Source organism: Schistocerca americana, chromosome 10 (assembly GCF_021461395.2).
Source record: "Schistocerca americana isolate TAMUIC-IGC-003095 chromosome 10, iqSchAmer2.1, whole genome shotgun sequence".
Classification (NCBI taxonomy): Eukaryota; Metazoa; Arthropoda; class Insecta; order Orthoptera; family Acrididae; genus Schistocerca; species Schistocerca americana.
In genome coordinates this window covers 157,897,990-157,915,674 of record NC_060128.1, presented here as the reverse complement: position 1 = coordinate 157,915,674, position 17,685 = coordinate 157,897,990, and the positions used below count along the sequence as shown (strand labels likewise).

At 46.8% G+C, this 17,685-nt stretch overlaps 1 protein-coding gene across 1 annotated transcript in view; it reads right to left on the bottom strand.

Annotated features, from left to right (window-relative positions):
• LOC124552499 (glutamate-gated chloride channel) overlaps positions 1-17,685 on the bottom strand; it is a 436,122-nt gene that overhangs the window by 258,466 nt on the left and 159,971 nt on the right. The window contains exon 2 of the mRNA XM_047126783.1: positions 6,773-6,859. Coding sequence (XP_046982739.1) covers positions 6,773-6,849 — 77 coding nt within the window. The 5' untranslated portion in view covers positions 6,850-6,859. The remainder of the gene's footprint in view (positions 1-6,772; positions 6,860-17,685) is intronic.

Genomic DNA, 17,685 nt, shown 5'->3' with positions numbered 1-17,685 from the left:
CAAATTGACACACATGCTTGGAATGACATGGAGTTTTATTAGAACCAAAAAAATACAAAAAGCTCAAAAAATGTCCGACAGATGGCGCTTCATCTGGTCAGAATAGCAATAATTAGCATAACAAAGTACGACAAAGCAATGATAATGTTCTTTACAGGAAATGCTCAATATGTCCACCATCATTCCTCAACAATAGATGTAGTCGAGGAATAATGTTGTGAATAGCATTGTAAAGCATGCCCGGAGTTATGGTGAGGCAAATAGCGTCGGATGTTGTCTTTCAGCATCCCTAGAGATGTGGGTCGATCACGATACACTTGCGACTTCAGGTAACCCCCAAAGCCAATAATCGCATTGACTGGGTTCTGGGGACCTGTGAGGGCAAGCATGACGAAAGTGGCGGCTGAGCACACGATCATCACCAAACGACGAGCGCAAGAGATCTTTCACGCGTCTAGCAATATGGGGTGGAGCGCCATCCTGCATAAACATCGTACGTTCCAGCAGGTGTTTATCAGCCAGGCTGGGGATGATGCAATTCTGTAACATATTGGCGTACCTCTCACCCGTCACGGTATTTGTTATGCTGTCCAGCGCCATCTGTCGGACATTTTGTGGACTTTTTTTTTGTTCTAATAAAACCCCATGTCATTCCAAGCATATGTGTCAATTTTTACCTCTCTATCTACAATATTCCGTGGTTTATTAAGTTTTCAAACTTATACTGACTTTTTTTGATCACCCGGTACATCTTCCATGCAGTCGCGACCTCTCCCCATGCGCTTTCCATATTTCTGGAGCCCTGAAGGAAGACATTCGTGCCCGTCGAGTTGCTTCAGGCGAAGAGGGGCAGGTGTGGACATTAATCCATGAAGGCATTGATCACCCTGTCTCACAGTAGAATAAATATATCAGCATTCATGCTAATTACTTTTTAAATAATAAACAATTTATTTACTTTTTTCCATGTGTCTCGTTTTTATTTGACTGGCCGTTACGCATGTAATTTCCGTCTCTCTCGCGTCGGGGATACACAGAAAATCGAGGAGAGGCAATTCGTTATTTTTTTTCCATTTTTTTAAAAATTTATAGCTTAACTCCCTATCAAAATAAACGCAGTATAATACCGAGCGAGGTGGCGCAGTGGTTAGCACACTGGACTCGCATTCGGGAGGACGACGGTTCAATCCCGTCTCCAGCCGTCCTGATTTAGGTTTTCCGTGATTACCCTAAATCGTTTCAGGCAAATGCCGGGATGGTTCCTTTGAAAGGGCACGGCCGATATCCTTCCCCATCCTTCCCTAACCCGAGCTTGCGCTCCGTCTCTAATGACCTCGTTGTCGACGGGACGTTAAACACCACTAACCTAACCCAACCTAAACGCAGTATTACTTGTGGCCTGAGCGACCGAGTTTCTCGCCAGTTATTCGTCTGCTGCGGAACTGCCTTCTGTTCAGTGCGCCGGCTTTCTGGACACTAACATCCGGCTGCACCATACATTAAATACACGTCTGCCGGCTCCAATAACGAGTAATGCTTCCAGCAGTGGTAAATTCCAATGTGGACGCACCGCAGACGATTCTGTGTGAAGGTAGCTCCAGCATTGTTGATTGCTGGGGCTTTAAATTTCAGACTCGCTCAGGGAGAATGGAAAGTGTCAGAGGGGAGTTGTTAGACTGTTAGCTGGTTTGCGATTCAGCCGCTGAGCAGTACTTCTCGCAAATGGGAAGTCATCGGCGCCATGCTGCTGGAGCGAGTATACAGTACTTGCTTCTTACATCCTCTCGCGGCACATCTGTTGACACTACATATCGTCCTGGTACATTCTCACTGCGGACCGTTGCTGATTACAATCAAACAAGAACAAAAACTCAATGCCCATAACAGTTCTTTTCTACAAAGGCAGGATTTTCTGACCTCTATGGCATATGCCTCTGATAATTTCTGTTAATTTACTTATTACTAATGTTTCTTTTGTACAAATGATCAGTTACCAAATCGGACGAGTCGTTACTAGCCTCCTCAATGCATATTGCTGGAATACACTGCCCTTCCTCTTCTACCTCCCTTAATTTCATCTACCCTCAATTTTCGTTGCTGGTGACGTTCTGAGCCAAATGCTTTCCGGGAATCGAGAAATATTGCGTCTACCTAACTGTCTTGATCCACGCCTTTAAGGAAGCCGTATCAGAAAAGAGCAAATTGTGTTTCGTATAATCGATGTTTTCGGAAAGCATGCTGGTTGGTATGAAGGAGATCATTCTCTACGAGATACCTCATAGCGTTTGATCTCGGAATATGTCGGATTTCCTCCGCTTGGTACCGGAGCTCTAAATATTTCTTAGCAGATACTTCAGCAAGTAAGAATTGTCTGAGACAATTCCGCTTCACATCGTATGGCTGTCTCATCATAAGCTGACGTCTGGCACGCTACTGCTGGTTTCTTCCCCAGCATTCGTTCAAAAACTCTCCTATCGGCTTTCGCTGTTGGGAATTTCTCAACCTTAAGTTCTCTCTTTGGAAAGATTTTATCAGCTCTCTCTAATACAGAACACCTCTGTTTCAGAGACCATCGAACCAAGCACCGATCTTAACCGCACTCCTCAAGTGGTCAAATGAAGAAAGAAAGGCCTCCCGCGGGAGGTTCGAATCCTGCCTCGGGCATGGATGTTTGTGATGTCCTTAGGTTCGTTAGGCTCAAGTAGTTCTAAGTCTAGGGGACTGATGACCTTAGATATTAAGTCCCATAGTGCTTAGAGCCATTTGAACCATATGAACAAACATGCGGAGACAATCACAGACAAGACTAGAAAAAGGAGACTACAATTCTACGGACACGTATACAGAATGACATCACACAGACTGACCAAACAGAACTTTGACTGGGTGACCACTAGAAACAACAAATTGGTGCCAGAGGTACAAAACGACCTGAACCAACTCAACATCACACCAGACACAATAAACGACAGAATAAAATTCGGAAACATCATTAAGAAACGTAAACTACATGAGATACATTGTGACAAACGAACATGTAGAAAATGAACCGATAAACAAACAAGATCACAGCCGGAAGATGAAAGAAATATGGGTAACCAAAAAGGTAACCAAGATGAACCCGAAAACACGAAGCCGACAAGAAGCATGGACAGAGGACCGGAAACAGAAACACAGCGAGCGAATGATGGAAGTTTGGGCAGCAAGGAAGATAGAAAAAGGAATTAGCCATGTACACTACTGGCCATTACAATTGCTACACCAATCACTTCAGGCCGTAATAGCGGCCTTGATACGCCTGGGCAATGAGTCAAACAGAGCTTGGATGCCGTGTACAGGTACAGCTGCCCATGAAGCTTCAACACGGTACCACAGTTCATCAAGTGTAGTGACTGGCGTATTGTGACGAGCCAGTTGCTCGGCCACCATTGACCAGACGTTTTCAATTGGTGAGAGATCTGGAGAACGTGCTGGCCAGGGCAGCAGTCGAACATTTTTTTGTATCCAGAAAGGTCCGTAAAGGACCTGCAACATGCGGTCGTGCATTATCCTGCTGTGATGCAGCTTAAATCACTTAATAAAGGCAAGGCCTCCGGTCCAGATTGTATACCAGTCAGGTTCCTCTCAGAGTCCACTGTTCAAAGTGCCGTCAATGCGAACAGGAGGTGACCGAGACGTGTAACCAATCGCACCCCATACCATCACGCCGGGTGATACGCCACTATGGCGATGACGAATACACGCTCTCAATGGGGGTTGACCGCGATGTCGCCAAACACGGATGCGACCATCATGATGCTGTAAACAGAACCTGGATTCATCCGAAAAAATGACGTTTTGCCATTCGTGCACCCAGGTTCGTCGTTGAGTACACCATCGCAGGCGCTCCTGTCTGTGATGCAGCATCAAGGGTAACCGCAGCCATGGTCTCCGAGCTGACAGTCCATGCTGCAAACGTCGTCGAACTGTTCGTGCAGATGGTTGTTGTCTTGGAAACGTCCCCATCTGTCGACTCAGAAATCGAGACGTCGCTGCACGATCCGTTACAGCCATGCGGATAAGATGCCTGTCATCTCGACTGCTATTGATATGAGGCCATTGGGATCCAGCATGGCGTTCCGTATTACCGTCCTGAACCCACCGATTCCATATTCTGCTAACAGTCATTGGATCTCGACCAACGCGAGCAGTAAGGTCGCGATATGATAAACCGCGATAGGCTACAATTCGACCTTTATCGAAGTCGGAAACGTGATGATACGCATTTTTCCTCCTTACACGAGGCATCACATCAACGTTTCACCAGGCAACGCCGGTCAGCTGCTGTTTGTGTATGAGAAATCGTTTGGAAACTTTCCTCATGTCAGAAGGTTGGAGGTGTCGCCCTCGGCTCTGGAAAGCTAATCGTTTGCATATCACAGCATCTTCTTCCTGTCGGTTAAATTTCTCTTTTGTAGCACGTCATCTTCGTGGTGTAGCAGTTTCAATGGCCAGTAGTGCAGTTTAGTCTAACTGCGCTCTTTAAGGGCAAAACACCAATAATAATAATAATAATAATAATAATAATAATAATAAATAATAAGTAAATACATATATTTACGTATATTTAAAGTAAAAGAGGCCGATTTACTATTAAAATTATGATAAAAGTAAACAGCAGTGATTTAAACTTTAAGAAAGTAGTGAAAGAATTTTGGTCAGGATTTCGACACAAATACTCCACTGTGGGACGGGGACTCCGAGTTTAACGTCAGCATCGTTCGCCTCGGTAGCTGGGTAGTCAGCGTGGCGGATTGCTAAGCGAAGGGACCCGGGTTCGATTCCCAGTCGGGTAGGAGATTTCTCCGCTCGGGGACTGGGCGTTATGTTGTCCTTACGTTCGTATCGCCATAAATGACATTCCACTATATTGAGATGGTTGAATGGGTAGGGCCCAAAGATCAATAAATTTCACAAAGAAGTCACCCTCAGGCGCATGCATCAGCACTGTCACATGCTCTCACTTCATGAGACACTGGGGGGGGGGGGGGACTTTGGAATTTACTCCACGACACTGGCGCAAAGACTGGTGATGGCGAACTTTACCTCATCACCCCGAGTCTCCGTGATGACGAAATAGTTGCGGTGTAAATTCCATCTGCCTCGAGCTTACCTCCGAGTTAGCTATCTGGCGTTAGCGACCCCGGCTACGGAAGCAGTTGACCAGTAGGTTACAGAGGTGAATACTCAGTTACAATTGACGTACATATGCAGACTGAAGCGACGAATGGAAATGAGTAACAAGGCCGTGATTTTCATTCGTCGGTTCGGTGTGCATATACACATCATAGATGTTTGAGACTTGAAAAGGTCTCTGACACCACATAGTTTCATTATATTTACAAGTAATTCTACATCTACATCTACGTTTATACTCCGCAAGCCGCCCAGCGGTGTGTGGCGGAGGGCACTTTACGTGCCGCTCTCATTACCTCCCTTTCCTGTTCCAGTCGCGTATGGTTCGCGGGAAGAACGACTGCCGGAAAGCCTCCACGCGCGCTCGAATCTCTCTAATTTTACATTCGTGATCTCCTCGGGGGGTATAAGTAGGGGGAAGCAATATATTCGATACCTCATACAGAAACGTACCCTCTCGAAACCTGGACAGCAAGTTAGACCGTGATGCAGAGCGCCTCTCTTGCAGAGTCTGCCACTTGAGTTTGCTAAACATCTCCGCAACGCTATCACGCTTACCAAATAACCCTGTGACGAAACGCGCCGCTTTTCTTTGGATCTTCTCTACTTCCTCCGTCAACCCGACCTGGTAGAGATCGCACACTGATGAGCAATACTCAAGCATCGCTCGAACGAGTGTTTTGTAAGCCACCTCATTTGTTGATGGACTACATTTTCTAAGGACTCTCCCAATGATTCTCAACCTGGCACCTGCCTTACCAACAATTAATTTTATACGATCATTCCACTTCAAACCGTTCCGCACGCATACTCCCAGATATTTTACAGAAGTAACAGCTACCAGTGTTTGTTCCGCTATCATATAATCATACAATAAAGGATCCTTCTTTCTATGTATTCGCAATACATTCCATTTGTCTATGGTAAGGGTCAGTTGCCACTCCCTGCACCAAGTGCCTAGCCGCTGCAGATCTTCCTGCATTTCGCTGCAATCTTCTAATGCTGGAACTTCTCTGTATACTACAGCATCATCCGCGAAAAGCCGCGTGGAACTTCCGACACTATCTACTAGGTCATTTATATAAACTGTGAAAAGCAATGGTCCCATAACACTCCCCTGTGGCACGCCAGAGGTTACTTTAACGTCTGTAGACGTCTCTCCATTGAGAACAACATGCTGTGCTCTGTTTGCTAAAAACTTCAATCCAGCCACACAGGTTGTCTTAGTTTATCAGGCGACAGTGCGGAACTGTATTGAACGCCTTCCGGAAGTCAAGGAAAACGGCATCTACCTGGCAGTCGCGACTAAAAAATTAAGCCGAAGAAGTTCATACAAAATAATTATGTCTACGATTTTTACCATTAGGAGGACGCCCACAACACAGTATTACAACTAAGCCTTCTTTTTTTCTAAATAGTTTCGGAGCAGGCTCCTAAACTGCTCTTGTAGCGGGCCTGTCCGAAACATAGGAATTTCTCTCACCTGTTAACAAAACTACGGCGTGGACCAGGTGTGTGGACAGAATATGGCACAACGTCTGGACCTGCGACCCTCAACGGTCACGAAACATGAGCAGCGGGCGGGCTGCGTACTTACATTTCCGTGCTGCCGGTGACGAGGGACAGGGACAGCAAGATGGCGGCCGCGTGCAGCAGCCACGATGTCGTCCCCATGTTAGGACATCTGCAACACCAGCACACACCAGCCTGTCACAACACACACACTATCGAGCATCACACTAGTGACTGGCATGTTTACAAAAAGTGCAGAAGCGATACGCTATCGAAGAGCAGACACACACGATGTTGATACAGGGCCGTATGAAACTACAATTTAGACAAGAAGTATATGTATTACGTTGTTAGCTGACTGTAATTTCAGTCATACAGTGAGCTGATAAGCGTGCAAAATCGTGTACAGCATATGCTGAGGTGACAAGAGTCACAGGATACCTCCTAGCATCGTGTCGGACCTCATTTTGCTCTGCGTAGTGCAGAAACTCGACGTGGTATGGACTGGGCAAGTCGTTGGAAGTCCCCTGGAGAAATATTGAGCCTCTAACTGCGAACGTTTTGCCGGTGCAGGATTGTTGTGTACATAGTTCCGCGTAGTCAGTGCGTACACAACTTTCCCTCAAGAGCGCGTCCCGCTAAGCACAACAGCGCAGGCGCAGCGCTCGTCCATCTCCGCACTACGAGATGGCGCTCCCTTAGAGACGGACCAAATTCTGCTTCCTCCAATCCTCGTATTAATATGTATGCAGCCAATGAGATTGCTGCTAATGTAGAACCTTTCCTCCTCGCGGATCACACTTGCGCAATGATACCTGAAAGCGCGAGGTATTATAACGGGTGTACAGACCTCCGATCAGTCAGTCTGCATTTGTCTGTACCAGTCTGCATAAGTCTGTACCAGTCTATAGTCAAGTTTCAGTCAGCGCCTAATAAGATTACCATATTCCTGTACATAGCCATGAAGATAAATGAATAGACACTTTGTCAAGTATCAGAGTTATGTGAGAATAAGATTAACGTACCAAGACCAAAGGAACTTCAGATTGTCAATTGTAAACAGCATCCAGAATCAAGTTACGTAATGTCTATGCTTTTTATTATTTTAATAAATCTGTGTGAAAATTAATCAAGTTCTGTTTAAAGTTGGTCACCGTCAATCTGCTACTCTAAGCATGCAAGTGGCATTTCTATCGTGTGACCTAACGGCAGAAGATAAACACGCCACGATAAGACCATGAAACATATTGCTAACACTCGCCTACTTCGTTAGAGCGACAAGTCAAATAATCTGATGGTGTGTGTACTGAAAGTCTTACAGTACGCACACCACAAGGATTTTGTGCGCGAACTGACCTCTTTTTTTTCCCTTTATTGTAATTTAACACCTTTACATAAGGTGGGCTGGCAGCAGCATACTACGCCGCTCTTCAGCCACAAGTTTGACAAATGAAAACACAAAGAAGACACATAAGAGATTGAACAAAGTGGTGGGCAAAAACCAGTAGACACAGAAACAAAGAACATGAAGCCGTTCGCACTCGACGAAAAACACACTAAAAACTGTCGGCACGGCGCACAAACACTGACAACTACGATGGCGCAGGTGAACGAAGGAGCGTGACGGAGAAGAACACTAAACACAAACACGATGGCACACACACGAGAAACTGATGGCGATGATCTCCGGCGCGTGAATGTCCACGCAGCGTGTGCGAGTCCGGGGACCTACCGAGAGGGGAAGAAGGGTGTGGGGAGGGGGGAGAGGGGAGAACAAAGATGCTGATGGCAGAGGGGATGGGGGGAGGAATGAAGGTAAGGGGGTAGGGGAAACCCGGGGGAGGAGTGGGGAGAAAGGGAGGAGGGAGGGAAGGGGGAGAGAAGGGAGAGAGGGAGCACGAAGGAAAAAACACAGGAAGTGGGAGGGGAGGATCAAAGTTGATGGGAGGGGTAAATGGAGGGGAGGAGGGCATCATCATGGAGGGGGAGCTGGCAGAAGCCACATTGGGAGAGGATAAGGAGGGTGGAGAGATGGAGAGCAGGTGGGACGTGGAAATACAGGTGCGGTATTGGACGGGGGTGAGAGAGGATGTGAGAGACGAGCGGGTGAGGGGGATCTAGTTTACGGGAGGTGTATAGGATCCGTATCCGTTCGAGGAAGAGGAGGAACTGGGGGAATGGAATAAGATCGTACAGGATCCGCGTGGGGGAGCGGAGATGGATATGATAGGTGAGGCGGAGAGTGTGGCGTTCGAGGATTTGAAGGGATTTGTAAAAGGTAGGAGGGGTGGGGATCCGGGCAGGATGGGCGCAGCAGAGGATAGGGCGGATGAGGGATTTATAGGTGTGGAGGATGGTGGAGGGGTCCAGACCCCACGTACGGCCGGAGAGGAGCTTGAGGAGACTGAGTCGGGAGCGTGCCTTGGCTTGGATTGTCCGGAGGTGGGGAGTCCAGGAGAGGCGACGGTCGAGGGTGACGCCAAGGTACTTAAGGGTGGGGGTGAGGGCGATAGGACGGCCATAGATGGTGATATAGAAATCGAGGAGGCGGAAGGAAGGGGTGGTTTTGCCTACAATGATCGCCGAGCTGACCTCCCAATTACGTCCCATAAATGGAGTATGGGTGAGCCGTGGCGGACTGGCGCTAGCACCGGGTATGCTCGTTATATCGTTGCAATCGATTTTAGTGGTTATATGTTATCTTTGGATATCGTTTGGCTTTCTTCCGGGTTGGCGGGCTTCAAGAGTCGGCCGTCAGCTTTCGAAAGAAAAACATTGAGAAAGATTAAGGAAAGGCAAACCTACGTTTCTAGCATTTGTAGACTTAGATAAAGCTTTTCACAATGTTGATTGGAATACTCTCTTTCAAATTCTGAAGGTGGCAGGGGTAAAATACAGGGAGCGAAAGGCTATTTACAATTTGTACAGAAAGCAGATGGCAGTCATAAGAGTCGAGGGGTATGAAAGGGGAGCAGTGGTTGGGAAGGGAGTGAGACAGGGTTGTAGCCTATCCCCGATGTTATTCAATCTGTGTATTGAGTAAGCAGTAAAGGAAACAAAAGAAAAGTTCGGAGTAGGTATTAAAATCCATGGAGAAGAAATAAAAACTATGAGGTTCGGCGATGACATTGTAATTCTGTCAGAGACAGCAAAGGACTTGGAATAGCAGTTGAACGGATTGGACAGTGTCTTGAAAGGAGGGCATAAGATGGACATTAACAAAAGCAAAACGAGGATAATGGCTGACCTAGGATAGTCTAATTAAGTCGGGTGATGCTGGGGGAATTAGATTAGGAAATGAGACACTTAAAGTAGTAAAGGAGTTTTTCTATTTGGGGAGCAAAATAACTGATGATGGTCAAAGTGGAGAGGATATAAAATGTAGACTGGCAATGGAAAGGAAAGTGTTTCTGAAGAAGAAAAATTTGTTAACATCGAGTATAGATTTAAATGTCAGGAAGTCGTTTCTGAAAGTATTTGTATGGAGGGTAGCCATGTATGGAAGTCAAACGTGGACGATAAATAGTTTGGACAAGAATTGAATAGAAGCTTTCGAAATGTTGTGCTACAGAAGAATGCTGAAGATTAGATGGGTAGATCACATAACTAGTAAGGAGGTACTGAATAGAATTGGGGAGAAGAGGAGCTTGTGGCACAACTTGACTAGAAGAAGGGATCGGTTGATAGGACATGTTTTGAGACATCGAGGGATCACCAATTTAGTATTGGAGGGCAGCGTGGAGGGTAAAAATCGTAGAGGGAGACCAACAGATGAACACACTAAGCAGATTCAGAAGGATGTAGACTGCAGTAGGTACTGGGAGATGAAGAAGCTTGCACAGAATAGAGTAGCATGGAGAACTGCATCAAACCAGTCTCAGGACTGAAGACCACAACATGAATGTAATCAAACTGTGTGCCTCCGGAGTATCGTCTCAATTGTACGACTGCTTCATGATTTAGTGTCAGGGAGGTCACAGTTAATAACATTGGGTTGGTGGATAAGTTCGCAGCGTTTTACCATACATTTAATAAACACAACTATGTCGTCGTAGTTCAAGTTTCGGCATTGACTGCACGCACGTTGGAAGGACAGGAATAACACTCTAATCCCTTGCATACATGTCGGTGCTTGTACACCCGCATCGGAGTCGCTCTACATTACATATACGCAGCATCAACGTCCTCGAACGGAAAATTTTTGATCGCCCTTATACACTCATGTTCATAAATTAAGGATAATTGAAGAATGTGGTGCCACAGAACGTGGCACTACACAAAAATGGCGCTAATAGCATAGGCTCATAGGGAACACACACAGTATTGGTGATAATTTGAGAAAATCGTCCCGAAACAGATGTGCTACAAAACGCCACTGTTTCCTTCGCATATACCCCGACATCAGTATGGGATATGATCACCATGCACACGTACACATGCCGCACAACGGGTTGGCATACTCTGTATTAGGTGGTCGAGCAGCTGCTGGGGTACAGCCTCCCATTCTTGCACCAGTGCCTGTCGGAGCTCCTGAAGTGTCGTAGGCGTTTGAAGGCGTGCAACGCTACGTCGACCGAGAGCATCCGAGACGTGCTCGATGGGGTTTAGGTCTGGAGAACAAGCAAGCCACTGTATTCGCCTGATTTCGTTTCGTGGTACTCCTCCACAATGGCAGCTCGGTGGGGCCCTGAGTTATCGTCCATCAGGAGGAAGGTGGGACCCACTGCACCCCTGAAAAGGCGGACATACTGGTGCAAAATGATGTCCCAATATACCTGTCCTGTTACAGTTCCTCTGTCAAAGACAAGCAGGGGTGTACGTGCACTAATCGTAATCCCACCCCACACCATCAAACCACGAGCTCCATACAGGTCCTTTTCAAGGACATTAAGGGTGGTTGGTTGGTTTGGGGGAAGAGACCAAACAGCGAGGTCGTCGGTCTCATCGGATTAGGGAAGGACGGAAGTCGGCCGTGTCCTTTCAAAGGAACCATCCCGGCATTTGCCTGGAGTGATTTAGGGAAATCACGGAAAACCTAAATCAGGATGGCCGGACGCGGGATTGAACCGTCGTCCTCCCGAATGCAAGTCCAGTGTGCTAGCCACTGCGCCACCTCACTCGGTAGGACATTAAGGGGTTGGCATCTGGATCCTGGTTCACGGCAGATGAAAACCCGGCGAGAATCACTGTTCAGACTATACGTGGACTCGTCCGTGAACATAACCTGGGACCACTGTGCCAATAACCGTGTACTGTGTTCCTGACACCAGGCTTTGCGGGCTCTCCTGTGACCACGGGTGAGTGGAATGCAGCTTGCATGTCTCCGAGCGAATAAACCGTGTCTGTTCAGTTGTCCGGAGACTGTGTGTCTGGAGACATCTGTTCCAGTGACTGCGGTAAGGTCCCGAGCAAGGCTACCTGCAGTACTCCGCAGCCGTCTGCGGGCACTGATGGTTCAAAAATGGTTCAAATGGCTCTGAGCACTATGGGACTCAACTTCTGAGGTCATTAGTCCCCTAGAACTTAGAACTATTTAAACCTAACTAACCTAAGGACACCACACACATCCATGCCCGAGGCAGGATTCGAACCTGCGACCGTAGTGGTCTCGCGGTTCCAGACTGCAGCGCCTAGAACCGCACGGCCACTTCGTCCGGCACTGATGGTGAGATATCGATCTTCTTGTGATGTTGTGCACTGTGGACGTCCCGTACTGTAGCGCCTGGACTCGTTTCCTGTCTGCTGGAATCGTTGCCATGATCTTGAGATCACACTTTGTGGCACACGGAGGGCCCGTGCTACGACCTGCTGTTTTTGACCAGCCTCCAGACGCCCTAGTATTATACCCCTCATAACGTCATCAGTATGTGTTCTTTGAGGCATTTTCAACACACAGTCAACATCAGCACGTCTGAAAACGTTTGCACACTTACTGGCTGCACTATACTCTGACGTGCACCATCACACCCTTGCGTATGTGGACTGCTGGTAGCGCCACCGTGCGACGACCGCAGGTCAAATGCACCGCATGGTCATACCCCGAGGTGATTTAAACCAACACCGACTCAAGGGAAGGCCTCGGCGCTTGTTGGTGACGTCACGTCATCTAGGCACGGCGAACGCCACGCCAGGTCTGTTGCAGGCAGAAACGCCTGGGCGTGCTTATTACTATAAATCTCTTATTTTTGGACAAAATGTTTGGTATTGTTTTGGATTCTGCAGTTTTATTTAGATGAAAGATTTTCTTACTATCGTAAAGCTACAAATGAAGATCATAGTTCTGTACTACTGAATCCTGTCGTAACAAATGTAGATCAATATGAGAAGATGCTTTGCCCCATTGCAAGCTTCGGAAATTTTACATTCAGGTAACTATATTTACTTGATCCATTTTGCTATCGAAACTTACCCCAACCCCCTTACAATTAACTCGTTTCTTTTATTTATTTATTTATTTTCGTTTGACACCGTCACTGGAAATGTGAACTAATTTACATGTGTAAATGTCCAACTGTTGCCAGTCATTAGATTACAGTCGTTTTCAACGAAAGGAATTCTAAAGAGGAAACAAAATAGCTTCATACCTCGAAAATACTGCTGAGCCTAAACTTTTTTAAACATGCAAATTAGAAAAGATAAATATTCCCCTTTTGCAACTGAAAGGAGAAACTTTAGAAGATAAAAAAAATTTTATTTGATAAAACAAGTATCTCTCTTTTGCCTCTTCTTCTGTCCCCCACACCCTCCCACAACGTGTACAATCGCAAGATATGTCATTAACATTCAGTGCTCGTCACCCCATAGTCAACCAAGATACCTAAAGAAGAGCACCAATATGTTCATAGTTTCTTGTAAAAGCAACCCAGTAGAAACGTAACTTCCTCAGCTTTACAAATAAGGTAAAGAAGCACGAATTCTGTTGCTGCTGGACCATGAAGTTGTTTTTGTATGTCAATCCTTAAAACAGGTGGAAATTTAAGTTCAGGAGTTCACTATTTGTTGAGAAGTGTAATGAATTGCACAATTAATTGATTGCAGAAATCTCTCAGAACAATTTGGTTGGTCAACTACCGCCAATAGTTTCACATTTTCCTGTGTCAGAGAGGGAGACACCACCATTATGAGTATGTCTGCAACGGACCTGGCGTTCGCCGTGCCTAGCTGACGTGACGTCACGAACAAGCGCCGAGGCCTTCGTTTGAGTCGGTGTCGTTTAAACCCGAAAACCGCCCACCAGACCGTTGTTTCACCATGTATCAGCATTATCCTTAATTTATGAGCATGAGTGTGTATGGAGTCCGAAAACAATATGTTGTATAGCAAGGATGGTTGTACGGCTTAGTAAATACAAACTGCCGAAGAAAGAAAAGGAATGCCAGTTAGCGTGTATCACGTATCAAAACAGGGCCTTTCCCGCGCAAGATGGCGCGGCCAGTCAGCCGGAGTGTTTTAGGGGGCCAGGCGGCGCTCTCGAGGTTTGCCGCGCTTTCAGGGAGCGCAAACCTTTTAATGAGCTCGCTTTCAATGGAGCTGCCAGACTTAAAGGTGACGGCCGCGGTGGCGACGACAAAGCGCTGCCCGGCAACCGATGCCAGAGAGGCGGAAGTGGTTACAGCTCAGCTGCAACTATAGGTCGCCATCGGCTCTGCGAAGTTAGGGCGTAATTACTCCCAGGTAGTACAGTCTCACTCAGGACACAATCGATACCTCTTCGAAAAAAACGTTGTTATCTACTTGCAGTTTATTATATACTGGTCTGTTTTTGGGTCCCCATGAATCTAATCAAACTGCGTGTCTATGGAGTATCGTCTCAGTCGTACGACTAGATCCGTACTTTATTGTCAATAAGGTCACAGTTAATAATACTGTGTTGATGAATAAGTTCGTAGCGTTTTTGCATAAATTTAATAAAGAAAACAGATACACATAACAGACACTGCAGTCGTCAATGATATATTCTCCTTCACTGTTTGCAAAAGTGTGCCAATGCTTGCGATGCCCCTGTCCGAATGTACTGTAATATTTTTAGACCATGCGGCATCGGACGTCTGGAAAGCGGATATCGCGTGTAATAACCCTGAATAGCTTTGCAATGTAGTTCAGACTACTGCACGGAATTACTGAATAAATATTGGCGATGGCGTACAAGAAATCGAATCTTAAATGAATTCTGATTTTCATTAACAAAAATAACCTCTTTGAAGTGACTGAACAGAATGCACTAACTGGTGTACGTTAATCACGCCTAGCAGGCGAACAACATTTACGTAACACAATATACACACACAAATGATAAACACTTGAACTTGTTGTAAGTTAGATTGATCTACACCATCTGTCAGTAATGATTTTAATGTTACTGAATTTGCATTGTACTGAAAGTACAATGAGTACTGTGGTGGCAATAAAATCTTTAATTGAATAATCAGTTAACACTATAGAACTGATGGTTACTAGAGGTGTTAAAAACATTACTTTAGAATCATTTTGTTCTAATGAAACTGAATGAGTTTTTACGTTGATATTGTACTGAAAAGCCACCACATCGAGTTGAACTGTAATTAATGTGGCACAGTACTTGGCGTCTGCTGTCAGTTGTATAATCCGGCGTTTGTTGGAAATTTTCGGCGTAACTCCGATTATATCCTCTTGTTGCATTAATACGCCGATACTCACGTAATATAGCCTTTTTACTGGTATTGCTGCACACACACAGTGATGGATTTGGGATAATAATGAACTATTTTCTGTAAATAATTGATGTTACTCGCCGGCCAGGGTGATCTTGCGGTTCTAGGCGCTGCAGTCCGGAACCGCGGGACTGCTACGGTCTCAGGTTCGAATCCTGCCTCGGGCATGGATATGTGTGATGTCCTTAGGTTAGTTACGTTTAAGAAGTTCTAAGTTCTGGGGGACTGATGACCTAAGATGTTAAGTCCCATAGTGCTCAGAGCCATTTGAACCATTTGATGACACTCGTGGAATGCACTTTGAATCACAAAGTTATTATTTCACTCAGACATTACACTGTAGAGAACTTGACTTGATAAATACATAAACTGGTTCGCTACGGATAAATGTACTTGTTATGGCGGCAGCGGTATAAAATGCACTGTTCACAAAAACACTGTCGTACGATAACTACTAGTTCGTTGCTTGTGCTGGCGTGAGCTCATCAGTGGATCTCATATGGTAGTAAGATCACATTGCAACATTAGCTGCAGACACTGGTCACTTCACTTCATACCTTGCTGCTGGTCGCTGCAGTTCGTCGTAAATTACGCAGACTTCCACAAGGCGTGCCATGTGGTTTTTGAGCGGGAACAGCAATTATATCGCTCACAAGCCGTCTCCGTCGAAATGTTGCATCCTGCAAGCCTTATTGTCCATTTGACTTGCTGACACCCCATAAATCCAGTTCGTGTTTGTTGTAAGCTCAGTTTTAACTGTCTATAAGCAACGTTACCGTACCGTACTTAAACCGTCACTTTCGCGCCGCGTAATCTCTGGTCTGCATCTGAACAGTTCCACAACACATCTCTACTGCCAAATTCACGCGCCAACCTGCATTGTCCGCGTGCTCGGGGATTTCCCTCACATTTAAACATTAATTTACACTATTCCAAGTTCTCTATTTACTAATGGACATACCATAAAATTACCATATTCAATTACAATCATTATATATATATATATATACTCCTGGAAATGGAAAAAAGAACACATTGACACCGGTGTGTCAGACCCACCATACTTGCTCCGGACACTGCGAGAGGGCTGTACAAGCAATGATCACACGCACGGCACAGCGGACACACCAGGAACCGCGGTGTTGGCCGTCGAATGGCGCTAGCTGCGCAGCATTTGTGCACCGCCGCCGTCAGTGTCAGCCAGTTTGCCGCGACAGCGTGGACGTGAACCGTATGTGCAGTTGACGGACTTTGAGCGAGGGCGTATAGTGGGCATGCGGGAGGCCGGGTGGACGTACCGCCGAATTGCTCAACACGTGGGGCGAGAGGTCTCCACAGTACATCGATGTTGTCACCAGTGTGCGGCGGAAGGTGCACGTGCCCGTCGACCTGGGACCGGACCGCAGCGACGCACGGATGCACGCCAAGACCGTAGGATCCTACGCAGTGCCGTAGGGGACCGCACCGCCACTTCCCAGCAAATTAGGGACACTGTTGCTCCTGGGGTATCGGCGAGGACCATTCGCAACCGTCTCCATGAAGCTGGGCTACGGTCCGGCACACCGTTAGGCCGTCTTCCGCTCACGCCTCAACATCGTGCAGCCCGCCTCCAGTGGTGTCGCGACAGGCGTGAATGGAGGGACGAATAGAGACGTGTCGTCTTCAGCGATGAGAGTCGCTTCTGCCTTGGTGCCAATGATGGTCGTATGCGTGTTTGGCGCCGTGCAGGTGAGCGCCACAATCAGGACTGCATACGACCGAGGCACACAGGGCCAACACCCGGCATCATGGTGTGGGGAGCGATCTCCTACACTGGCCGTACACCACTGGTGATCGTCGAGGGGACACTGAATAGTGCACGGTACATCCAAACCGTCATCGAACCCATCGTTCTACCATTCCTAGACCGGCAAGGGAACTTGCTGTTCCAACAGGACAATGCACGTCCGCATGTATCCCGTGCCACCCAACGTGCTCTAGAAGGTGTACGTCAACTACCCTGGCCAGCAAGATCTCCGGATCTGTCCCCCATTGAGCCTGTTTGGGACTGGATGAAGCGTCGTCTCATGCGGTCTGCACGTCCAGCACGAACGCTGGTCCAACTGAGGCGCCAGGTGGAAATGGCATGGCAAGCCGTTCCACAGGACTACATCCAGCATCTCTACGATCGTCTCCATGGGAGAATAGCAGCCTGCATTGCTGCGAAAGGTGGATATACACTGTACTAGTGCCGACATTGTGCATGCTCTGTTGCCTGTGTCTATGTGCCTGTGGTTCTCTCAGTGTGATAATGTGATGTATCTGACCC